General features: G+C 44.1%; 1 protein-coding gene across 13 annotated transcripts in view; it reads right to left on the bottom strand.

The window, feature by feature from the left end:
- Nucleotides 1-25,750, bottom strand: part of BMAL2 (basic helix-loop-helix ARNT like 2) — a 68,764-nt gene that overhangs the window by 8,073 nt on the left and 34,941 nt on the right. For 11 of the 13 annotated variants that reach the window (XR_009866249.1, XM_062194998.1, XM_062194994.1 and 8 more), the window contains 8 exons: nt 24,867-24,984; nt 24,033-24,176; nt 16,770-17,010; nt 15,407-15,513; nt 15,093-15,243; nt 13,423-13,481; nt 11,092-11,200; nt 2,656-2,734 (listed from right to left, as the gene is read on the bottom strand). Coding sequence is in view for 12 of the 13 variants with exons in the window: in XM_062194998.1 (XP_062050982.1) it covers nt 2,656-2,734; nt 11,092-11,200; nt 13,423-13,481; nt 15,093-15,243; nt 15,407-15,513; nt 16,770-17,010; nt 24,033-24,176; nt 24,867-24,984 (1,008 nt within the window). In the remaining variant the exon portion in view is untranslated. The remainder of the gene's footprint in view (nt 1-2,655; nt 2,735-11,091; nt 11,201-13,422; nt 13,482-15,092; nt 15,244-15,406; nt 15,514-16,769; nt 17,011-24,032; nt 24,177-24,866; nt 24,985-25,750) is intronic. The other 2 variants (XM_062195000.1, XM_062195001.1) reach the window with 2 other exon arrangements.

Raw genomic sequence — 25,750 nt, 5'->3', positions numbered from 1 at the left:
CAGAAACTCAAATGTGGGTCCCAAGGGCTAGAGTCATTACCTGAAGGATTGGAAGTGGAGGAGCTGGGACTCGAACCCAGGCACTCTGATATGGGATATGGGTGTCCCAAGTGGCGTCTTAGTTCCTATGCCAAACAGCTTCCTCAGTGCGCACATTCCTAACAACCACAACTGAAGACACACACTAACTGTGCCTTTCAAATACATAAGCAGGCCTTAAAAATCCCTCCATTATAAAAACACATACATAAGGAAAAGTTTTAGAGTAAGAAGGCAAAGTTCACATCCATAAATGTTTGGTCGAAGATCTTTCAGTTTGTTAAACGATAACAAAGCTATACCTCATATGAAACTACTTATGGAAAATAGGGTTTAAGAATTCGAATATTTTAGTGAAATAGCTAAAAGCAGATGTGCTGTTACCAAACTGTTCTTATACTTTTACAGAGCTATAGGGCAGACAATCATTTAATACTTAATGTTGTTCATCAAAATAAGAAGCCATTTACCCACATCGCCTTATTAAGCTGACGTACTTTATCTATAGAATGCCTATAGTAGAATAATGTATACCACTATTTACAACAATGAATTAAATCTATTTTTCACATATTGCCCTATACAATCTGGAACACAACAAACATTGACTAAAAGTATGAATAAGTAACAAACCAGAAGACTTATAATGTTGTGTAAAAATATGATATTTCTAACTTCAAATCCTGTTTGACCCTGGTCAGATGTAACTTCTCTTTTCTCCTGTATTCTCACACCCCTTAGTTTACATAGTTTTTTTCCTGTACTGTATTAGAATTATGTTGTATTTTAGTCTTCCAGAGCACTAGGTTTTTATATACATAATAATGCATTTATAATAGCTAATATTTATTCCACTGAATTAAATAGTATATAGTACTTATCCTGTGGCTTACATATTTAAGCATTTTTTTTTTCAAAACACAAGGAGTACATCTAATACATTGAGTAGGAACCTATTAAACTAACAACAATAGCAATAGCTACCATTTATTGAGTATTTACTGTGTTAAAAGTACTGTTTTAAGAGTTTTTTGTTTTGGGGGCTGGTGCTGTGGTATAGTGGGTTAACCCACTACCTGTGACACTGGCATCCCATATGGGCGCTGTTTCAAGTTCCAGCTGATCTACTTCTAATCCAGCCCCTGCTAATGGCTTGGGAAGATGGTCCAACTCCTTAGACCCCTGTACCCATGTAGGAGACCCAGATGAAGCTCCTGGCTTTGGTCTGGCCCAGCCCTGACCATTGTTGTGTTGGGGAGTGAACCAACAGATGCAAGATACTTCTCTCTCCCTCTCTCCCTTCTTCCCTCCCTCCCTGCCTCTGCCTCTCCTCCTCTATAACTCTGACTTTCAAACAAATAAATAAACCTGTTTTTAAAAAAAAGGTTTGGCCAGCACCACAGCTCACTAGGCTAATCCTCTGCCTACAGCGCCAGTACCCCAGGTTCTAGTCCCAGTTGGGGCACCAAATTCTGTCCCGGTTGCTCCTCTTCCAGTCCAGCTCTCTGCTGTGGCCTGGGAAGGCAGTGGAGGATGGCCCAAGTGCTTGGGCCCTGCACCTACATGGGAGACCAGGAGGGAGTACCTGGCTCCTGTCTTTGGATCGGTGCAGCACGCCGGCCGCAGTGGCCATCTGGGGGGCAAACCAACGGAAGGAAGACTTTTCTCTCTGTTTCTCTCTCCCACTAACTCTGCCTGTCAAAAAAAAAAAAAAAAAGGTTTTTGGGGACCAGTGCTGTGGCATAGTGGGTAAAGCTGGCTCTCCCCTTCTGATCCAGCTCTCTGCTATGGCCTTAGAAAGCAGTATAAGAAGGTCCAAGTCCTTGGGCCCCCACAAGTGTGTGGGAGACTGAAGAGACTCCTGGCTTCAGACTGGCACATCTCTGGCCATTGTAGCCATCTGGGGAATGAATGCAAGACTTCTCTCTCTGCCTCTGCCTCTCTGTAACTCTGGCTTTCAATTAAATAAATAAATGTTTTTAAAAAGTTTTTGTTTTTACATTAAATCATTTAACACTCACACTCTTCCAGGCAATCCATGATATTATTATCCCTGCTGTACAAAGCAGTTGAGGCACAGAGTGCTAAGTGACAAGCCCAAGGTTGCACAGCAGCAAGTGTAACAGTACCAAGTTGGACAGAGACAGGACGCTTCCCACAACTTTACTCCTAACGCCTAGTCCACACTGCCTCTTAAAAACCACTGGGTAGGGCGGGCGTCTGGTACAGTGGTTAAGATGCTGCCTGGGATGGCCCATCCCTATCAGAGTGCTGGCACCACTTCTGACTTCAGCTTCCTGCTAATTTGCATCAAGTACTTGGTCCCTGCCACCCACACGGGAGAACTGGATTGAGTTCTTGCCTTCTGGCTTCAACCTGCCCCAGCGTTTGCACGAGTGAACCAGTGAATGGGAGATCTCTCTCTCTGCCCCCCTCCCTCCCTTTCTTCCTCCTTCTCCCTTTCAAGTAACTAAACAAATAAATAAAACACCATGTGGTCAGCAAAAGTTCACCTATTTTTTTATGGGAGGGCTCCTCAAAAGAAATAATCAACAAGGAACAAATTTCACTGCCGCCATCTATCTCACGGACGGTATCGTCTGCAAGTGTACTTACATCCCCACAGGGCACAGCATGTCTCTCTCTCATTACATCTGCTGGACTTGAGTCATCAAGGGAGGGAGAAGACTGCAACCTTCAAAAAGTGATGCACAAAACATTTGTTCTGTTTACTCATTTGCAGAAAGCAATTTCCTCCCAAGTACATTACAACCTACAGTGAGGAACTGGAGACTGCAGATGCTAACGGCTTCCCCCATTCGTCTAACCTGCTGGGTGTCATAGATATTGCTGGCTATGGAGTGCTGAAGTAGAACAGGGAAGCACTGAACTCAACGTTCTCATATAAATCAGGGTATCTGTCAAAAAGAGCACCTTGCAGAAGAAGTGAACACACAACACAGTTAAAATACACTCACGTCACTGACCAGCTCCTCATCAACATACTAAACGGCAGACTGAGTAAAGAAGGATTTACTAACATTCTCAAACATATTAAAGTGGGAAAAGTGGGTGCTGGTGCTGCGGCAGAGCGGGTAAAGCTGCTGCCTGCAGCACCACCATCCACTTCTGATCTGGCTCCCTGCAAATGTGCCTGGGAGAGCAGCAGAGGATGGCCCAGATCCTGGGGCCCCTGCACCCACGTGGGAGACCTGGAGGAAGCTCCTGGCTCCTGGCTTTGGATCCGCCCTGCCTCTGCCTCTACCTCGCTGTAACTCTGCTTCTCAAATAAATAAATCTTTAAAAAATACAGTTAAAAAAGTGAGTGGTTTTTATTACAAGAGGTCACACCCAGAAATAAAACTGAGGGAACCCACTCCCAAGAAGAGAATGCTTAAACGTAACTTGGCATGTCTCAGTACAGCCACGAAGGGAGTGGACAAGACATCACAAAGAAAGTAAGGGCAACCGAGGATTGTCGTGACCTAGGGAGGAACACGCAGACACGAAAGGACTACAGGCCTGTCCTGGGATCTTCCCCAGGATGGCCCACGTGAACATGAGGCTGGCTTTTCATTCCAGTGTTCATACTCACTCTAGCTTTGTTAAGGCATAACAAATAAAAATTGTACATATTTCTGGTTTTTATATGTATGTGAAATCATTAAATTCAGCTAATTAGCTTATCCACCTCACCTACTTATCATTCTGTGTGTATGTGTGTGTGTGTAGTGAGAACATTGAACTTCTACTTGCTCAGCAAGCTCAAAGAGCAGGGTGTTCTCACTAACTGCAGCCTCCATGCTGACCAGTGGATGTCCAGGACTCACTCACCCCTGCCTAAGGGAATCTCTGCACCTCCCTGCCTACTCCCTGTTGCTGTGAGTGCAACACTGTTACATTCCACACACAGGTGAGAGCATGCAGTGCCTGTATTTCTTCCCTTTTTTTTTTTTTTTTTGACAGGCAGAGTGGACAGTGAGAGAGAGAGAGACAGAGAGAAAGGTCTTCCTTTGCCGTTGGTTCACCCTCTAATGGCCGCCGCGGTAGCGCGCTGCGGCCGGCGCACCGTGCTGTTCCGATGGCTGTATTTCTATGCCTGGCTTATTTCACTCAGTGCAATGCCCACTGGGTTCATCTATGTTGTTGCAAAAGCAAAATTCTAATTTTTTTTTATGGCTGAATAACGTGCATTTTGTGTGTGTGTGTGCGCGCGCGTGTGCATGGGTTGTGTATCACATTTTCTTTATTCATTTACCTGTCGACAAGGCAGTACAAGCTACATACATCAGTTACAAAAGACAAACACATGTGATCCCATCCCCATAAAGTACTTAGAGCAGAATGATTAAAACAGAAAACAATGCTGGTGGCCAGGGGCCAGAGAATGGGCAACAGGGACAGTTTCAGCTTTTCAACATGAGAAATGTGCTGGAGATGCATGGTGATGATGGCTGCACAACAGTGTAAATGTCCTCAGAGCTACTGAAGTGTACATGGAATAATGGCTATATGGCCAATTCTTCTACATACATTGTTACAATGATTAAAAATGTAAAATGCAGGGCTGGCCCTTGGTGTAGCAGGCTACGCTGCCACCTGTAATGCTGGCATCCAATATGGTTGTCGTTTGCTGTTCCAATTCCCATCCAACTCCCTGCTAATGTGCCTGGGAAAGCAGCAGGACACGACCCAAATCCTTGGTCCCCTGCACCCACATGGGAAACCCAGATGAAGCTCCTGGCTTTGCCTTGGCCCAGCCCTGGCTGTTATGTCCATTCAGGAAGTGAATCCGTAGGACAACCTCTCTCTAACTCCGACTTTGAAATAAATAAATAAATCTTAAAAAAAAAAAAAAAAAAAGGCCGGCGCCATGGCTTAACAGGCTAATCCTCCGCCTTGCGGCATCGGCACACCGGGTTCTAGTCCCGGTTGGGGCGCCGGATTCTATCCCGGTTGCCCCTCTTCCAGGCCAGCTCTCTGCTATGGCCCGGGAGTGCAGTGGAGGATGGCCCAAGTCCTTGGGCCCTGTACCCGCATGGGAGAGAAGCACGTGGCTCCTGGCTTCGGATTAGCGCGATGAGCCGGCCGCGACGGCCATTGGAGGGTGAACCAACGGCAAAAAGGAAGACCTTTCTCTCTGTCTCTCTCTCACTATCCACTCTGCCTGTCAAAAAAAAAAAAAAAAAAAAAAAAGCAAACACACTTCCAGATACACTGATGGTGTTTTTTCACTGCCTAGGTCAATGAGCTATACAATCTTAACACTGGAGTGACACTTGGATCCTATTATGATTAGATTTCCTATAGGATTAGATTTCAAAACCGTACAAGCCACACATCTTGTAAAGAAATTTATCATCAAAGCACATGATGGTTCACATATACATGTCTGGATGTTTTATAATACTTGGAAGTACTTAAAGTACATAGTGCACAGTAAATATCCAATAAATATTTGCCCAGTAAAATAAATTAGGCAGACAGAATATATATGACAAATAGCTTACTAGTGACTGTTTTTCAACTTAAAATTTTTAAAAAGTTAAACATTAAAAACTCAAACTACACAAAAAATTAGAAAGGCAAGGCCATTATAACACTGCTTGGGATGCCACATCCCACACTGGAAGTGCCTGGGTTTGAGTCCTGACTCTGCTTCCACTCCCAGCTTCCGCTACTGTACACCCTGGGAGGCAGCAGGTGGTGGCTCAAGTACCTGGGTCTGTGGCCCCATGTGGGAGACCAAGACTGAGTTCCTGGCTCCTCGCTTTGGCCTGGCTCAGCCGTGGCTGTTGTAGGCATGTGGAGAGTGAATCAGCAGATACAAACTGTCTCTGTCTCTCCACCTTTCAAATACAATAATAAAATGAAAAAGAAAATATAAAGCAAAAGTTATCCACTCCGCTACATTTCTTGTCCCCTAATATTTAGTAGCAAATATGAAAGTTAAGTGGACTGCTCAAACTTTCTGTATTGTTACCTCTTAGCCTGAGGAGTTACAGATCCCTTCTTCTTAATTCCCAAATCTAAAACACCAGGAAAAATGAGAATTTATCCCTAACTCACTTGGCAGCAAAATTTGAGTTAATCTGAACTCAGCAAAACTTCACCATCGTATGAGGCTATTTTTTTAATCAGACTTTATCCTATTTACTATAAAAATTTGCATCCTTCACTTTGGAAACATATTTTTAAGTTCTAGTATAGAAATTTTCAAGCAGAAGGCCGGCGCCGTGGCTCAACAGGCTAATCCTCTGCCTTGCGGCGCTGGCACACCAGGTTCTAGTCCCGGTCGGGGCACTGGATTCTGTCCCGGTTGCCCCTCTTCCAGGCCAGCTCTCTGCTGTGGCCAGGGAGTGCAGTGGAGGATGGCTCAAGTGCTTGGGCCCTGCACCCCATGGGAGACCAGGAGAAGCACGTGGCTCCTGCTATCGGATCAGCGCAGTGCGCCGGTCGCGCCGACCATTGGAGAGTGAACCAACGGCAAAGGAAGACCTTTCTTTCTGTCTCTCTCTCTCACTGTCCACTCTGCCTGTCAATAAATAAATAAATAAATAAATAAATAAATAAATCTTTAGAAATTTTCAAGCAGATATGAAAGTAGAGAGTAGAATGAAATCCCATATACCCATTAAGTAGTTTCAACATCTATGAACTCTTTCCCAGTTCTGTTTAAGGTATACCCCCTCCCCAAACTCAACTTGTCTCCTACCTCTGCTGGATTATTTTAAAGCATATCTGTGTCATTTTACCACTTAATTAATAAACACCTCTCAATAAAGAAACACTGGTGCAATTTTATGAGTCACTGCCATGATGCACCTGTTCTCTGGAGGTGTTAAAAAAAAAACTGACCTCTGGGGACCTGTGTTGTGGCATAAAAGAGGTTAAGCTGCTGCCTGCTATGCCAGCATCCCACATGGGCACTGGTTTGAGTCCCAACTGCTCCACTTCAATCCAGCTCCCTGCGAATGCCCTGGTAAAGCAGCAGAAGATGATGGCCCAAGTGCTTGGGGCCTGCACCCATATGGGAGACCTTGAGGAAGCTCCTGGCTCCTGGCTTCGGTCTGGTCTAGCCCTGACTATTACACTCATTTGGGAAGTGAACCAGCAGATGGGATGAAAGATCTCACTCGCTCTCTGTCTCTCCCTCTCTAACTCTGCTTTTCAAATAAATAAATAAAAATCTTTTTTAAAATAAATAATTTTTTTTAAAAAAAGATTTTTATTTATTTGACAGGTAGAGTTACAGACAGTGAGAGAGAGAGAGGGAGAAAGAGAAAGGTCTTCCTTCCATTGGTTCACTCTCCAAATGGCCTCAATGGCTGGAGCTGCACTGATCTGAAGCCAGGAGCCAGGTGCTTCTTCCTGGTCTTACATGCAGGTACAGGGGCCCAAGCACTTGGGCCATCCTCTACTGCTATCCCAGGCCATAGCAGAGAGCTGAACTGGAAGAGGAGCAGCCGGGACTCGAACCAGTGCTCATATGGGATGCCGGCGCCACAGGCAGAGGATTAGTGCGCCACAGTGCTGACCCCAGTAAATCTTATTAAAATAAAAAAAAACTGGGGCCGGCACTGTGGTGTAGCAGGTAAGGCCATCGCCTGCAGTGCCAGCATCCCATATGAGCACTGGTTCAAGTTCCAGCTGCACCACTTCCAATCCAGTTCTCTGCGATAGTCTGGGAAAGCAGTGGAAGATGGCCCAAGGGCTTGAGCCCCTGCACCCACCTGGGAGACTTGGAAGAATCTTCTGGCTCCTGGCTCTGGATCGGTGCAGTTCCAGCCACCGCGACCATCTGGGGAGTGAACCAGCAGATGGAAGACCTCTCTCTCTCTTTCTCTCTCTCTCTCTGTCTCTCCTTCTCGCTGTATCTAACTCTGCCTTTCAAATAAATAAATAAATAAATCTTTTAAAAAAGAAAAAAAGCTCAAAAATATAATTTTTCTAAAAATTCAAAGAAATTCTGACTTTAAAACATATGTGGTTATAGGCTGGCTCTGTGGCATAAAGTGGGTAAAGCTGTCGCCTGCAATGCCGGCATCCCATATGGGCATCAGTTTGAGTCGCAGATGCTCCACTTCTGATCCAGCTCTCTGCTATGGCCTGGGAAAACAGCAGAAGATGGTCGAAGTCCTTCAGCCCCTGCACCTGCGTGGGAGACCTGGAAGAAGCTCCTGGCTTCAGATTAGCAGAGCTCTGGCCATTGTGGCCATCTGGGGAGTGAACCAGCGGATGGAAGACCTCTCTCTGCCTCTCTGTAATTCTGCCTTTCAAATAAATAAATAAATCTCAAAAAAAAAAAAATGTGGTCCCAGGAGTTTTAGATGAGCATTTATGGGCTAATATGTGCATATTAACTCATATATACATACATGTCTTTTTCCTTATATAAGTGGGCTATGTACACTTGTTTATTCTATCCCTTTTTTCTATTCTCATGCTTTTTTTTTTTTTTTTATTTAACATGTATCTTAAAGGTCTTTCCACAAAGCATAAAAAGTGACTTCAGGCCGGCGCCGCGGCTCAACAGGCTAATCCTCTGCCTAGTGGCGCCGGCACACTGGGTTCTAGTCCCGGTAGGGGCGCCAGATTCTATCCCGGTTGCCCCTCTTCCAGGCCAGCTCTCTGCTATGGCCCGGGAGTACAGTGGAAGATGGCCTAAGTGCTTGGGCCCTGCACCCCATGGGAGACCAGGAGAAGCACCTGGCTCCTGCCTTCGGATCAGCGCGGTGCGCCAGCCGCGACGGCCATTGGAGGGTGAACCAACGGCAAAAAGGAAGACCTTTCTCTCTGTCTCTCTCTCTCACTGTCCACTCTGCCTGTCCAAAAAAAAATAAAAATAAAAAGTGACTTCATTTTTAACAGTTGTAGAATACTCCACTGTTCAGGCAGAACAAGTTAGAACTCTTTAAACCCCTCATAAGTCCTGCAGCAGTGAACGCCTTTCTCACACGTGTGTGCACGGTTCTGTGCCATTATTTCCTCCTGCGGCAAAAATGCTCAGTCTAAGATCACACACACTTACATTTGTAAGCAGTACTAACTGCCCACCAAGGTGACTACAGTAATGTCCACTCCCACAAATAGCTTGCGTGTCTACCTCCCACACTGTGACCAACACTGAGGATCTCGTTACTGTTCAATTTAGTGTATGCCAGCATATATATATATATATATATATATATATTTTTTTTTTTTTTTTGGACAGGCAGAGTTAGACAGTGAGAGAGAGAGAGACAGAGAGAAAGGTCTTCCTTCTGTTGGTTCACCCCCCAAATGGCTGCTACTGCTGGCGCGTTACACCTATCCAAAGCCAGGAACCAGGTGCTTCCTCCTGGTCTCCTATGCGGGTGCAGGACCCAAGCACTTGGGACATCCTCCACTGCCTTCCCAGGCCACAGCAGAGAGCTGGACTGGAAGAGGAGCAACCGGGACAGAACTGGCGCCCCAATGGGGACTAGAACCTGGGTGCCGGTGCCACAGGCGGAGGAATGGCCAAGTGAGCCGCGGCACCGGCCTCAGCATATGTATTTTTAAATATTAATGAAGAAAGCTTTTAGACTCTTGGTCATTTGTATTTTTTTCTGTTCATGTCAACTATCTAACTTTTTAAAATACTAAGTTAAAAATTTTTGTTTTTTAAAGATTTATTTTATTTATTTTAAAGGCAGAGTTATAGAGAGGGAGAAGGGGAGAGAGAGGGAGAAAGAGAAATCTTCCAGCCACTGGTTCATTCCCCAAATGGCTGCAATGGCTAGGGCTGGGCCAGGCCAAAGCCAGGAGCCTGGGACTCCACCCAGCTCTCCCATTTGAATGGCAGGGGCCTATGCACTTAGGCCATCTTCTGTTGCCTTCCCAGGTGCATTAGCAGGGAGCTAGAAGGGAGGAAGAGCAGCTGGGACTCTAAGCAGCACTTATATGGGATGCCAGCATCACAGGGATTGGCTTAACCAGCTCTACCATAATGCTGGTCCCTAAAAATTATTTATACTATTCTTTACACTATACATTTACACTTTACACTAATCATTATGCTATAAAACTTTACATTTACACTTCTCATTATGCTATAAAACTCTTCATAAAGAGAGTTATTTCATCATATAAAACACAAACTTTTACACAGTTTATAAATTATTTTTAACTTTATTGTAATGGTAACATTATGACTAAGTTTTGAATTTTTACATACTTAAGCTCTTATACTTTTTTCTGAATTAATTGTGGTTCAGTGGGATGTTTAAGAGGGACTTTACAAACTGAGATGATAAAAAAATCCACATGAGTTCTTGAAATATTTTTACAGTTTTACTTTGAAGTCTGGTTTATCTGGAACTAATTTTAGTATAAAGAATAAAGTTGGAGATGACAGCTTTATTTTTTTCAAATGGTTATATAGTTATTACAAGGTCCTTTGCTATTAAACTAATTTCCATTTAACTGATTCAAAATGACATTTTTACCATGGTGTAAATTTTCATACACACTGGTATCTATTTTGAAATCTAGTCTTTTACACTGATCCATTTGTGGGTTACACCAAAATGTTTTAGTGATGCATCTTTATAACAAATTTCCATATTTGGTAGGTTTAGTCTCACGCTATACTTTCATTTTTCAGACATTTTCTGGATACTTTATTATGCTTAGTATCCTTTGTCAGATTCCAAAAAAACAAGTGCATGGTGGTATTTTGATTGGATTCATACTGAATTCACAGGTTAGTTTAAGGAACTCTGAAATCTTTACAATACTAAGTCTTTGCCACTGAAATAGGGCTTATTTCAATAAAGTTTTTCAAGTCATTTTTATGCCCAAGGGTAGATTTTAAAGCTTATTCTAAAAACAAAAGTCTGGACAACTCTCATACAATTTATTTACATCTTTAACATTCGCCTCTTTTGTTGCTGTGGTGATGATGCTCCCCTCTCTGTTCTATCAGTTACCTGGTTATCATTTGCATGTAGGAAAACTACTAATTCCGCACAATGGTTTTGTAAATACGGTAACATTTTGCCTGTGGAAATATCTGCAATGACGCATTACCTGTGCACACCCAGACCTTCATTTGCAGTATCTGTCCCGATGCTACCAGCACCAGGGACTATTCCTGGAGACCTTCCAGGCACACCAACACCAGACTGTCTGCAGGATTCTAAGGAGGAACAAAAGGAAAAACCCAAATGAGGGCTTAAAATATAGAGAGATAATTTTGATTAATAACCTTTTTTCAATTCAAATAATTTCCTAGTTCTCTCTTTAAAAGAAATAGATGGGGGTGGCTGCGCAATTAAGTGGGTTAAGCCACAGCTTGGGATGCCCGTGTCCCACATCAGAATGACTGGCTCGAGTTTGTGTTTCTGACACAATTTCCTGCTGATGAGCCTGGGAGGCAGCTGATGACGGCTCATGTACTTGAGTTCCTGAACCTTTGTGGGAGAGCACACTGAACTGTTGGCTTCTGGCTTTGGCCTGGCCTAGCCCTGGATATTGACAGCAATCTAGAAAGTGAACCAGTAGATGAAAGATCTCTCTTTCTCTCCCCCACTCCTTTCCCTCTCTGTCACTCTACTTTTCAAATAAACAAATAAATTTTAAACATAGGAAGATTAGAGGCATCATAAAGTGCTAGAGAACATTTATCCTTGCATTAGGAACATACACAGGATGCTGATGAAGTCATGTGAATTAAATGTGCACAAAGTCAGAGGCAGCACAGTTACCACCTGAGTGCACTTCCTCCCCACTTTAATCCCCACACCAGAGTCAGGTCAATGCGACATTTTGCTTAAATTTTTATTTAAATACATAAAAATTTAAAGTATTTAATAAATAATACATTTAGATTGTTTTTAAATAAAAAATCAATTATTTATTTTCATTTTGTTTGAATGGCAGTGAGACAGAGAGAAAGATATCTTCCATTTGCTGGTTCATTCTTTTTTTTCTTTAAGATTTATTTATTTATTTGAAAGAGTTACACACAGAGAGGAAACGCAGAGAGACAGAGATATCTTCCATTCACTGGTTCAACTCCCCCAATTAGCTGCAATGGCCGGAACTGTGCCAATCCGAAGCCAGAAGCCAGAAGCTTCTTCCTGGTCTCTCATGCAGGTGCAGGAGCCCAATGACTTAGGCCATCTTCTACTGCTTTCCCAGGCCATGGAAGAGAGCTGGATAGGAAGTAGAGCAGCCAGGTCTTGAAATGGGGCCCTTTTGGGATGCTGGCACAACATACAGCAGCTTCACCCGCTACGCCACAGTGCTGGCCCCTGGTTCATTCTCTAAATGCCTGCAATAGCCATGACTGGGCCAGACTGAAAGCCAGGAACTCCCACTGCAGTCTCCCACCTGGATGGCAGGGATCTACATACTTGAGCCATTAGCTGTTGCTTCCCAGGTGTGCCTTTGCAGGAAACTAGATCAGAAGCAGAGTCACTGGGACTTGAAACAGGCACTCTGATATGTGATTCAGATGTCCCAAGTCTTAACTGTTGTACCAAACCCTTGCCCCACAACTTTATCTTAAATATCTCCTGTGGCATAGTAGGTTAAGCATCTGCCTGCTGTGCTGGCATCCCATATGGGCGCTGGTTCCTGTCTTGGCTGCTCCTCTTCCAATCCAGCTCTCTGCTAATGGCCTGGCAAAGCTGTATAAGAAGGTCCAAATGCTTGGGTGTTTGCACTCACATGGGAGACCAGGAAGAAACTACTGGCTCCTGGCTTCAGATCAGCCCAGCTCCAGCCATTGTGGCCATTAGGGGAGTGAATCAATGGATGGAAGACTTCTCTTTCACTCCTTCTCTCTCTCTCCCTCTAACTTTGCCTCTCAAATAAACAAGTCTTTTAAAAAATCTTCTAATATTTCTATTTTTATAATATACAAGCAGTGTAACACTACATTCATTTCAATAGTGAAAATCTAACACAGATAAACAAAAATTCCTTTTGAAACTTTATGTTAATTTGTCCCATTGTATCTACTGAGTGTCCGACTGGACGAGGAACAATGCTAAGTGCAGGGGACAGACCATGGATAGAAGACCACTCCTGTGATAGAAGGACTCTGTCCAGGGCAAGGCCATCAAGTGGACTGCAAAGTGCCCCACAGTGTCAGACTACAACAGACCTTCAGGCAGAGTGTTAAGGGGGATACCCTCCGTGAGTTTCAAATGGAATATCTGTTTCCCCATAAACTTAGTCTCTTGCCTCTCAACCAAAGTTGGGATTCCTATAACCCAATTCATAGAAGTCTTTAAATTTCACCTTGAAGTTTCTCCTTCTCCAAAATAAAAAGATAGCAGGTCCATAATAACAGTAACAGTCTTAATAACCCACCTTAGTAATAAATCTTCCGTCACCTAAAACTAAACTCACCTTCTGAAGACTGACAGCTACGAGGAAATAATGATGCTTCTCCAGTGTCACTACACCCCCTAGAATAAAGAAACATCATCTATTAATTTTTTAAAAATTTAAGTAATTTATTTAAGCCAAAATTATTGCTAAGCCAAATATGAAAACATAATAGATGAATAACAGGATATTAAAAGATGCAAAGGTAGTTAACATTCCAAAGTAAAATATGTATGTCATTCATGTTGGTAAAAAATACAAGAAAATAATATGATCATTTAGACTAAATGGTAACAAGTATTTCATAAAATTCAGCATCCAGCCATAAAAAAGAAACTATTCACAGAATAGTAGACATTTTTTTTTTCTATTGTGAAGGAAGCTGTTAAAGTAACTACATGAAGCTCTGTATTTGTCAATTTGTGGCCCATTTATGTTTTATATATGAGAGTACTTCACATAGCTCATGCAACAACAGAATTAAAAAAGAAGTGTAAAAATTTGAAAGCCAAGCATTATTTTTTATGACACACATTTTCCACAAACTCTCTAAAGACCCTTGCTACACATCTGGTTAGTATCAGTCCTGAGAGATGAGAACATTGACACACTAAGTAACAGGGTGTTTGCCAAGTGCCTCCACGCCCTAGAAAACCCACAATCTCATTCTAACAAACTCTCAGGTTGGGTGCTAGGGACTAGAAGGCTAGGATCATTTGGATGGAGGACAGGGAATGCTGGGAGTAATAAACTTTGCTGTATCTTGTTTTTGTTTTACAAAATATGGTAGGTAAGGAAACAGAATTGGGTTGATGAAACCTTCAAAGAGAAGCTTATCGGAACAGTACAAGGTAGAACAGGGCCGTGCTAGCACTCTGCGCCAATGTGGAGTGGTGGTTCTTCCTTCAGGCTGAGCAGCTACAGTGCAGGGTTTACCAGGCAACCCTGGTGCTGGATTCCTGGCCCTCTCTGGCCAAGCACCTCTGTGCAGCCACGCTCTGCGTCTGGCACCCCCATGCACAGAGCATTTCCATGCACAAAGGATGGTGGAGACAGGATGATTTCTTGCAGTGACATGGAGGAGTGAAAAGCCACATCCACACCGTCTACTGGAAGGGCAGGAGCAGGCCACAGAGGGTAGGCAGAGAGCCTTCACTGTCACCTACGCACAATCAGATGGAGTGCATTACAAAAGGGCGAGCTCTTAGCTTAATTCAGAGAACTAATGTCAAGGAACAGTGAATGAGAGACTCGAAACACAATCAGCCCTCTATATTTATGAGCTCCAAACCCATGGTGTCAACCTCCTGGGTGTCAAAAGTATCTGGAAAAAGAGAATTGTGCTTGTGTTGGCCCCGTCAAGACTCTTTCTTGCCATCACTCCCTAGAGATACCGGGTAACAACTACCTGCACAGCATCCACACTGCATGGCCCATTACAAGTAATCTGGACAAGACTCAGAGGACTGGGGGGGGGGGGGGGGACACAGGCCACAGCAGTCACTGCAGTGTTTCACATGAGGGACAGAAGCACCCACAGACTGCTGGCACCTACAGTGGACCCTGGACTCAATCTCTGCCTAGGATACAGAGGGACGACTGTATACAACTCAAGAGCAAACACGGGCAAACAGGATGATAAAGCTTTCGTTTAAACATAAAGGTCTTAACAGCATAAAAACATTACTTACAAAACTAAAGTGTTGACAGACACGATATACTCCAGTTCTTTGGTCCAAGGATTTGTGAAACTAAACCACTGGCTTTTTAAAGTTACAAAAGAGCCGTCTTTCCCTCTGAATTTGTATGGATCTGTGAATATTTTCTCCTTACTCTGCAGAACTTAACAAGAAAACAGAACAATCAGCACAACGGCCCACCAGGCCCTGAGGGTTAACCCAAGGAGTGAGAAATGACGAACTGAAGAGAGATTAAAAGTCACCAGGGAAGAACCTCATCACACAGGTTCCCTACCTGCTCTGTGCTCATCACACAGGCTCCCTACCCGCTCTGTGCTTGTCCGTCAAATCACCGTGGTCATCTTGGTGAAAATATTCATAGCAGGAAGTTCCCAGTAGTTCCTGAGGCAGATATCCTAACACTGCTGTCGCCCTGGGTTTAAAATGGAAAATATGCTTCAGAATCAGTTAGGGCACTCCTTTCCCATAGTTCAGTGGGTCCCTGTAGGCTCAGGAGAGAAGATAAGTGGCCTGGGTTGGGAGTAACCAGGAATGCCACTGGGCTGCCCTGAAGGCCTTTGCCACTCTAGCCTCAGACCAGAGCTGCGAAGAGAATAGCCACTGGCATGAGGCTACCCACCCGATACCAGAGCACACACTCCCACCACCCACCAGTAAAGTGGGCTGCAGACGGCACCCAGCGTATGCTAAGGAAAAAGCTTGTGGGAAATTGCTTATAAGCAGTCTTCAAAAAGTTCACAGATAACACATACTATGAAAAAACTTTACATGGATTTTGAAACTTTTTTTGTACCAAAATATAAGTTTTTTGAAAAATCTGAGAGGCACAGAGACAGACACACGCCTCTGCTGGTTCACTCCGTAAGTGCTTCTAACGGTTGAGACTGGGCCAGGCTGAAGATAGGAGCCAGGAAATCCATCCAGGCCTGCCATGGGATGACAGGGACCAAGTACCTGAGCCGTCACCTGCTGGCTCCCTGGCTGCTCATTACCAGGAAGCTGGAATCAGAAGCAGAGCCAGGACTTGAAAACAGGCACAGTGATGTGGGATGAGGGAGTTTTAACAAGCATCTTGACTAGTAGTAACTAATACGCTTATCTTTGAATTTCATTTTCATGCAGTTTTTGAAATATATTACTCCAAGTTTATATTTGTTTTTATTTTATTTAAAAGGCAGACTTACAGAGAGAGAAGGAGAAAGAGGAAGAGGAAGAGAGGCAGAGATCTTCCACCCACTTGCTCATTCCCCAAAATGGGCGCAAAAGCTGGGGCTGGGCCAGGCTATAAAACCAAGAGCCTGGAACTCTGACATCAGTGGCAGAGACCCAAGCACCTTGGCCATCTTTCGCTGCTTTTCGCAGGCCCATTAGCAGGAAGCTGAATTGAAAGTAAAGCAGCTAGGACTTGAACCGCTGACCATATGAGATGCTAGTGTTGTGGGTGGTGGCTTAACCTGCTCTGTCACAATGCCAGACCCCACAAGTTTACACCGTGCCTTGAATAAATTTGTTGACATATTCATATCCTTATTTTACTTAATTTCATGTTCTGAAGTAGAAAACAACGACAACAACAAAACAAAACAAAACTGTTGTGCTACAAGATGACATATTAACAGCCCCAGATAACCCACTGAACTCTAAGCATTAGGATAGGGAAACATTTACCTCTGGTCTACGTAGACAAATTTCCCATTCATTGCAAAGCGGGTTACAAACTCAGTCGGTCTCACTTTAACACCTGCACTGCTCTGTGGGACAGCACATGGATGCAATCTTCCAACAGCAACCAGGCAGGTGAAATGGCTTCTATCTTCCTTGGGGTCCCTCTCCACTTCCATTCCAAAGATATCTGGGGGCCAGGTTCTCAAGTAACCCGTGCAGTGGATGGTGCAGAATCGTCTATGATCTGGTTTGAAAATGTTTAAAAAGGACATTTGGATTACTCTGAATAAATTCTTAGATTTCTTACTCTGACGATTACAATCGTTATAACTGTGCTATGAAATGTTCTTTATGAAAAAATAGGAAGGGGAAATAATACACTGTACCAAGAGGAAACCACTGCTGTTGTTTATTTAACGACTTTATTCTTCATGGCTTGTTTTTTTGGGGGAACTAAACTATACACATGACATCAAAAAGCTGACAAATTGCTTTAATTTAGGATTACTAGGTTCATAGCTTAATCTACTTCCAAATCAGTTTTTTGAACAATAGTAATTGATATCTTAGAAAAAGTTAAAATTGGTGCCCTCCTGAAGCACTGCTTTTAGCTTTCTAACTTTCTGACACAATGTAACTCAGAGTCCACCGCTTACAAAGGACATCGCACTCGAGCGGAACTCTCTTAAGCTAGCACACACAGTGGTGAATAGACACGTCAGGTATAATCTATTCCATATAATAACATTTCTATCACAAGAGACGGCAGAATCACTTTGGAGAACATTTAGAGATACTTATAATACAATATAAAGACAAAATTTTGATGAAAACCATCACTTTTCAGAGAAATCCCAAGCAATTAACTCAGGAAAAAGTTTGTCAAGCAGATCCAACCAGATTTAAAAAATCTGGAAATAATCCTTAAAGTCAACAGTCAGGAGATACCTAAGCAAACAACGAAGTACAATGCGGGGATAACAACGGGCAACATTTGGACTATGGCACCACACACAAGTGACTGGAACACTGAAAGCAGGACCATAAAAAAGGCTCATATAAATGATTTAAGAGAGAGTGCTTGGCACCATGGTTAAGAAACTACCCGGGACACCCTGTCCCATATCAGAGTGCCTGGGTCTGAACCCCAGCTCTGGTCTTGATCCCAGATGCCTGCTGATGCACAGCCTGGGAGGCAACGGTGATGGCTCTAGTACTTGGGTCATTGCCACCATGTGGAGACCAAGATTGAGTTTCTGGCTCCTGGCCTTGACCTGGTCCAGCCCAGGCTTTTAGCAGCATCTAAGGATTGAACCAGTAGATAGGAGATTTCTCTCTGTCTCTCTGCCTTTGGAATAAATAACAAATAAAAATTTAAGAATTTTAATTGATTTAAAGGTTTTGTGATTAGATTTAGAAAAAATCCAGATTATTACTTTAAATTGCTACTATCTGGTAAGACGGTTATCACAGTAAAGCTTTAAAATAAATAAACTTTTTTAAGAAATGGAAGGTAATATGGACTCTCCTTTAAGATAGTAGCTAATAACATGGAAGATTTATAGATCATTTTCTTTGTCATGCTGCTGTCAAGCACTTTCACTGTGTGACTCACTGCATCTCTTCCATGTCCCTGTGAGCTGCTCTCCTGTTAGCCCCACTGTCTCAGGACTCCGTGTCCACGCCAAAGACAGAATCCAGGGCGAAGCTGGGGTTTCGGTTACGATGGGCTGGACTGAGGCTCACTCAGAAACACACCCGCTGAGCCACTCAGTGACAGTGGGTGCTCTGCCATGGAAAGTGTTCAGATGAGAGTGGCCTGGAAACCGAAGGGGCACATGGGTCAGAGCCACTGCCAACAGAGATGCAGCTGAAGCAGAGGCTGCAGTGGGGAAAGTGCTGAAGAATAAAGCAGGGGACAGGCTGGGGTCTTGGAAGCCACGCGGAGGACTTCGTGTCCAGAACTCTGAAATTAAGTTTGCAGTTTGCATAAAAAGGACAACTGTCCAGTCTCTCTTCCTTTACATTTAAACGTATCTGATGTATCATGGTAAGAGTGAAGAAAACACCTTTACTCTCCACAGGCTTCACCAGTACAGGGAATGGAATCCCATGGGCTACTTAACACAGGAAAAAAACCACCTGCAGGCAAGATACGACCATTGCACCTGCCGGATGTGTGGCTCACATAGTTGAGCACGTTACAAACTCCTTTCTGGGGCAGACACGTGGCCTGGCAATTAAGATGCCAACTAGGTCAGGGCCAGAATTGTGGCACAGCAGGTAAAGCTGCCACTTGTGAAGCCAGCATCCCATATGGGTGCTGGCTTGAGTCCTGGCTGCTCCACTTCCCATCAGGCTCCCTGCTAACCATCTAGAAAAAGCAGCAGCAGATGGCCCATGTCCTTGAGCCTGTGCTACCCTCTGTGTGGGAGACCAGGAAGAAGCTCCTGGCTCCTGGCTTCGGCCTGGCCCAGCCCTGGCCATTGTGCTCATTTGGAGAGCAAACCAGTAGATGGAAGATATTTATCTGTCACTCTTTCAAATAAATAAATCTGTAAAAAAAAAAAAAATGCCAGCTGGGAGCTGGGCTGGCCACACCCCACACTGGAGTACCTGAGTTCTAGTCCTGGCTCCAAAAGTGACCCCAGCTTCCTGCTAGCACACAATCCAGGAGACAGCAGGTGATGCTCAAGCAGTTAGGTCCCTACCCAGGAAGGCCTGAGTTGAGTTTCTGGGTCCCATTCAGCCCCAGCTGAGTTCACAGGGCGTGAACCAGTAGATGGTAGATCTCTGTGTGCCCATCTCTCAATAAAACAAATCATTCTTAAAAATATAGTATTAAAAAACTCCCTTTGGAAACAATATTTGGCTCTAACTGCAGGCATCTGTGTAGCCTCACTTGATGTGGGAGTCATCACCTGCACTTGGGCAGGAAAAGCACGTTCTTCCCACAAGAGCCAGCTCCCTGCAGGGGGTCTGTGGCAGAACTCACCTGGATGGGGCTCTTTCACTAATAATCTCTGGCATACAGCAAGCTACTCTAGGAAGTGGCAGAGTAGGAAGAAAGCAAACTGTGAGGCCAGATTCTCAATTCTCCTAATGCCTACAGGACTTCAGAAAAACTGCAGAAACCTTTGAAGCTTTGGGGTCCTCATCTGCATGACAGTGATGCTTTGCATGTAACTGTTGGGTGTGCTAACACAGTCATGCAAGTGCTTTCCATACAGCAGATTCTCAGTAATCCCTCATTCTCTTCCTGCTCTCTTCCATTTCTCCTTCTCTTCTTTTAGATCCACGAATAACTGAGTGCTCACTAGGGACTAGGCACTGCATGAGGCATGGAGAATTTAACCACACTCTTTGAAGACGCTGCTACTGCACCTGCTGTATCACTCCACTCAGGCAGCCTGAATGAGGCTGGGAGTCCAAGGTCAAGGGGTCGTGTCTGGCAGCCTTGCTTTCCCTGAGCTACTCTGCCCTCTTCCCCATAAGTGCACATCCCTACTGTCTCCTCATTTTCCTATAAAGACACTGTTCCTGTTGGGTTAGGCTCTGCCCTTAGGAACTCACTGAATTTTAATGACCTCCTTAAAGGAGCTAACTATAAATGCACTCACACTGGAGGTGTCAACTTCTATAGGCCAATGTGGAGGGACCACTATCCAGTATTTAACAGCCATTTTCCATGGATTAACAGGAACCTAAGGGAGCACCATTGTTAATCTGAGACCTAAGAAAAACCCTATAGGGTGGGTATTTGTGGTGTAAGCAGTTAAGTCCCCACTTGCATGCTTGCATCCATACTAGAGTACCTGGGAGCCAGTCATTGATATTTGGCTTCCAATTCCTACTAATACATCCTGGAAGGCTGCAGGTGATGGTTCAAGTGCTTGGGCCCCTGCCACCCATGTGGGAGACCTGGATGGAGTTCCTGGCTCCTGGCTTTGGCCTGGACAGTCCTGGCTTTTGAGAGCATTTAGGGAGTGAACCATCAGTTGGAAGATATCTCTATCGGTGTCTCTCCTTCTCCCTCACTGTCACTCAATTTTTCAAGGAGATGAAAATACATAAAAAAGCAAGCAAACATTAAAAAAAAAAAAGGAAAACCCCATTGCATCCGGAACCTTATTTATCAGCACAGCTGCAGTGGGGCAGAACTTGGTAAGAGAACCTGGAATATCAGAGGAACTCAACAACATTTTCATTCCTTTACAGCACAGCAACAGTGAAATAACTTGGATTGGTCACTTGCCAATTCTGAAACATCCACATTTTCCCAGTAAGATGATTATTTATCTCAAGGCAAATAAATCTTTCCTGCCTCTTCTATATAGCCCTAGAGCTTATAATAATAAAAAAAATCCTTTAAGCCAGCATTGTGGCATAGCCAGCCATACCGCCATTTGTGACACTGGCATCCCATACTGGAGCACCAGTTCAAGTCCCAGCTACTTTGCTTCTGATCCAGCTCCCTGCTATGTGCCTGGGAAAGCAGCGGATGATGGTCCAAGTACTTGGGTCAAAGCCACCCTTGTAGAAGACCAGGATGGAGTTCCTGTCTCCTGGTGTTGACCTGGCCCAGCCTTGGTTGTTATATAACACTTGGGGAGTCAACCAGTGGAGGAAAGGTCTTTCTTTTTCTCTCCCTCTGCCTTTCAAATAAATAAATAATTTCTTTAAGTTAACGTATTTTTACATACAATTTAAATTTTATATATTTATTTATTTATTTATTATTATTATTTTTTTAATTTTTGACAGGCAGAGTGGACAGTGAGAGAGAGAGACAGAGAGAAAGGTCTTCCTTTGCCGTTGGTTCACCCTCCAATGGCCGCCGCGGTAGGCGTGCTGCGGCCGGCGCACCGCGCCGGTCCGATGGCAGGAGCCAGGTGCTTCTCCTGGTCTCCCATGGGGTGCAGGGCCCAAGAACTTGGGCCATCCTCCACTGCACTCCCTGGCCACAGCAGAGAGCTGGCCTGGAAGAGGGGCAACCGGGATAGGATCGGTGCCCCGACCGGGACTAGAACCCGGTGTGCCGGCGCCGCAAGGCGGAGGATTAGCCTATTGAGCCGCGGCGCCGGCTTATATATTTATTTTTTAAAGATTTATTTTATTTTATTTGAAAGTCAGAGCCACACAGAGAGAGGAGAGACAGAGAGACAGAGAGAGAGAGAGAGAGAGAGAGAGGTCTTCCACCCAATGGTCCATTCCCCAACTGGCTGCAACGGCCAGAGCTGCGCTGATCCTAAGCCAGGAGCCAGGAGCTTCTTCTGGGTCTCCCATGTGGGTGCAAGGGCCCAAGGACTTGGACCATCTTCCATTGCTTTCCCAGGCCACAGCAGAGAGCCGGATCGGAAGTGGAGCAGCTGAGTCTTGAAACGGCACCCATATGGGATGCCGGCGCTTCAGGCCAGGGCATTAACCTGCTGCTCCACAGCACTGGCCCCAAGGGGATTCCTTTTTTTTAACCTGTGATTATACACATGCATTTTGGCTTAAAATTCAATATTCACAAAACTGCTTCAAAACACTATTGCAGCCCTGTGTGTCCCATTGAGGATGCCTCCCATTTTCCTTTGCGACAAATTCCAAGCATAGACACAGGTGCAGCATTTGGCCTGGCATTAAGCTGCATGCTAATATTCCACATTGCACAGCCACCAGAACACTGGCTCCCCTGCCTGTCTCCACGTGAGTCCTTTGCACTTGGGACAGCACCTGGCACACAGTAAGGACTCAATGTAACTGCTGATCAACCAGTATGTGGTTTAATTGGAGTCTTCTATGTCAGATGGTGATCTCAGATGCTAGACATGGCTGTTTCAGCTGTTTGGGGAATGAACCAGCTGGTGGTTTCTCTCTCTCTCCATCACGCTGCCTCTGTTTTCAGGTGGCACTTTTAGTGGTTGTCCAACATTAGCCTGTGTTGGAGTTACCTGAAAGAATTTTTAAAAACAGTAACAGTTCAGGGATGGGGCCTGAGAATGTGCATTTCTAACAAATTCCTGATTGTTGCTGCAGCTGATGATCCAGAGAACCCAGTGGAGAACCACTGCTTCTGATTCTCCCCTTAGACACTGGATTCTCTGGGAGCCAAAGAAGGAGAGACTGAGGCAGGGGCTCTGGGGGAGGGGATGCTCTGAAGAGAGGTGCCCTGGACTGGGATGCTTCAGCCTGGCCACTGTGGCCATTTGGGGAGTGAACAAGTGGGTATAGGAACTCTGCCTCTCCCTCTCTCTCTCTGATGCTCTGCCTTTCAAACACATAAACACAAAAATAAATAAACCTTTTTAAAAAGAACATTGAAGATGATGGCTACATGATTAGACCTATGACAGCATCAGAAAAAAAAGATTTCAACTGAAACTTCTACATAAATTAACTCTTAGAGCTCCAAATATCCTTTTAAATCACAGAAAAGCTAACTTCATACTGAAATCTGCATAAGGAATCCTATATTTCATGGCTTAATATGCTCTTAGGCCAAAATGTCATGAGACATTTCCAATTTGTAAGTGTTCATTTTTCTCTCTTAATAGTAGAATCATCACCTTAGTATCTTTATTTGTCAAATGTAACCTCAAGTTCAGATGACAAGAAAATCTCATTACATGAAAGAAGACTTTGATGTTAAGTTTAATAGAACCTAGAGGGGCCGGCACTGTGGGCTAAGCCGCCGCCTGCAGTGGTGGCATTCCCATATGCGCACCGGTTCAGGTCCCAGCTGCTCCTCTTTTGATCCAGCTCACTGCTATGGCCTGGGAAAGCAGTGGAAGATAGCTCAAGTGTTTCAGCCCCTGCACCCACATGGGAGACCCAGAAGAAGCTCCTAGCTCCAGATAGGCCCAGCTCTGGCCATTGCAGCCATTTTGGAAGTGAAACAGCAGATGGAAGCTCTCTCTGACTCTCTCTAACTCTACTTTCAAACAATTAAGTAAACCTAAAAAAAAAAAAAAAAAAAGACCTAGCTTTTTAAATTTAAAAAATAATAGCATTTCACAGCAGCAATTGCACTCTGTCTCTCAGCATCTTTTCTTATTTGGTAGGCCCCAAACTGTCATTTCAAAGGTACCATGAGAATCTCAGGCAATAAAGAAAACAAGCCTGACACATTCAAAAGGTTATGAGGAGCCATTCTAAAGGGTTCTGGTTAAAAACAAATCTTATTTTCTTACTGCTTTTGGTCTCACTTACATGCCTTACATGCCTTGACCATCTATTTAACTTTGCTTTCAACCACTGCACATTTCAACATGGCACTACCTTTCCTCTTGGGCTTGGGCATGGGGCCATGCTCCTCTTTGATGGCGAGCTTACAGCTCCTCATCCGACAGAAGAAAGATCGCCGGGAGCCCGAACACACACGTGTCCTTCCAGTGTGGAAGCTTCGGGGACCTCGAAGACCAGCTTCGCAGCAGAAGGCACCAAGAAAGCAGGGAAAAGCATATTTTTAAGGTTATTTCCTAAGGTTTTCCAATCACTATTAAGGCTTTTTAATAAACAGAAAAAAAAATGGCTGTTTGAAGCAATGACATGATTGTACAGGGAACTCCATACTGAATACCAAGGGAGGCACTTGTCAAACAATTACATTTTGATGTAATTTACTTTTCCTCAGAGGGAGGATAATAAGCTTGACTGAATAATGAAAAAAAATTTAAATGTCCATTATAATGGCACAGAACATGTTCTTTCTGTTATAAATAATTATTTGGCACTAAATACTTCCAGAAAAGACAGAATACTTACATTTCTCAAGTACACAAGCTTTTTCATACTGAACAACTGTCTCAGCACGCAGCTGAATATTGAAAATGCCAGCAAGTTTTTAATCTAAAGTGATATCTGCTTGTAAAGATTTTAGATGAAGCAATCAGTGTCTCTAAACAAAGCATCTTCATACAAATAAACATTTGTGTGGCTGTGAACACCGGAATTCTCTATGTATTTTAAATGCCGAGACTGATGAACGTCAAGCTCACTGAACATTCTCTCTCTGATAAAACCTTAACTAACCGTTTGAAAACCAGCACACAGGTGTACCTGCAGGTGGTAATATGTATGTAAAACGGCAAATATGCTGAAATGAGCTATTACTTTTGGCATCGATCAGCTTGTCCCTTGGTGAAACATCCGGAGAAGAAAGTTGTTCCTTTACTTTGGCGACATCTTTTGGATGTAAGAAGTCAAATAAGCTCTGTCCAGTCAAAGTAGCCTGGGCATAAGGCAGATGTTCGTTAAAAACCAGTACCATCATTTTCCTACTTCTCCTCACACAAACACACAATATCTTTTCTTGGTGGAAGGTTAAACTCAAAGAAATACCCACCACGCTGTGTGACCTGAACTTTGTGTAAGAAGGGGGGGGGGGGTGATTCTTGTAGACAGAAAAACCACCTGCACAAGGAACCACACACGTAGATTTGAACAACCATACACAACTGCTTGCTGGTATCTGGTTAAATCCTGTTACTCTCAGCACTCCTAAATCATGTGTCACTTGGTCATCATTTTGACTTTAAACTTTTTTACCCTTGGTAAAAGGAAAGAGATTACATTCCAGCATAATATGGAAGTCACCAGCAGCTGTGAGCTTACAATAGGAAGACACTGACCAACTGTTATAAAGACTCTCCCGCTACTGGAAACTGACATGCAACCCAGCTACCTCTGCCTGTCCCACACCTCCCAGCATGCAGCATGCTCCTAGATCTGTGCCTTTGCTTCTGTGGTCCCATCACCTGGAAGTCATTTCTCCTCCAGCAACTTAATTCGCCTGCCCCTCTAGCTGGCTGCCTTCTACTCCTGAGCCTCACTCTTCTCCCTCTCCCAGCCCATCTTACAGAATGAATCCCTATTGATGAGCTAAGTCATTCCGCTTCATGTGTGAAGCCCTCCCTGACCACACTGACCACTCATCTTCTGAACTCTTGAACTACGTGAGGAGACAATTCCTATAGAAGACAGAACAAAGGACCAGC

Source organism: Lepus europaeus, chromosome 6 (genome assembly GCF_033115175.1).
Source record: "Lepus europaeus isolate LE1 chromosome 6, mLepTim1.pri, whole genome shotgun sequence".
Taxonomy (NCBI): Eukaryota; Metazoa; Chordata; class Mammalia; order Lagomorpha; family Leporidae; genus Lepus; species Lepus europaeus.
Note: the sequence above shows the minus strand (reverse complement) of the source record. Positions and strands in the feature narration are given on the sequence as shown.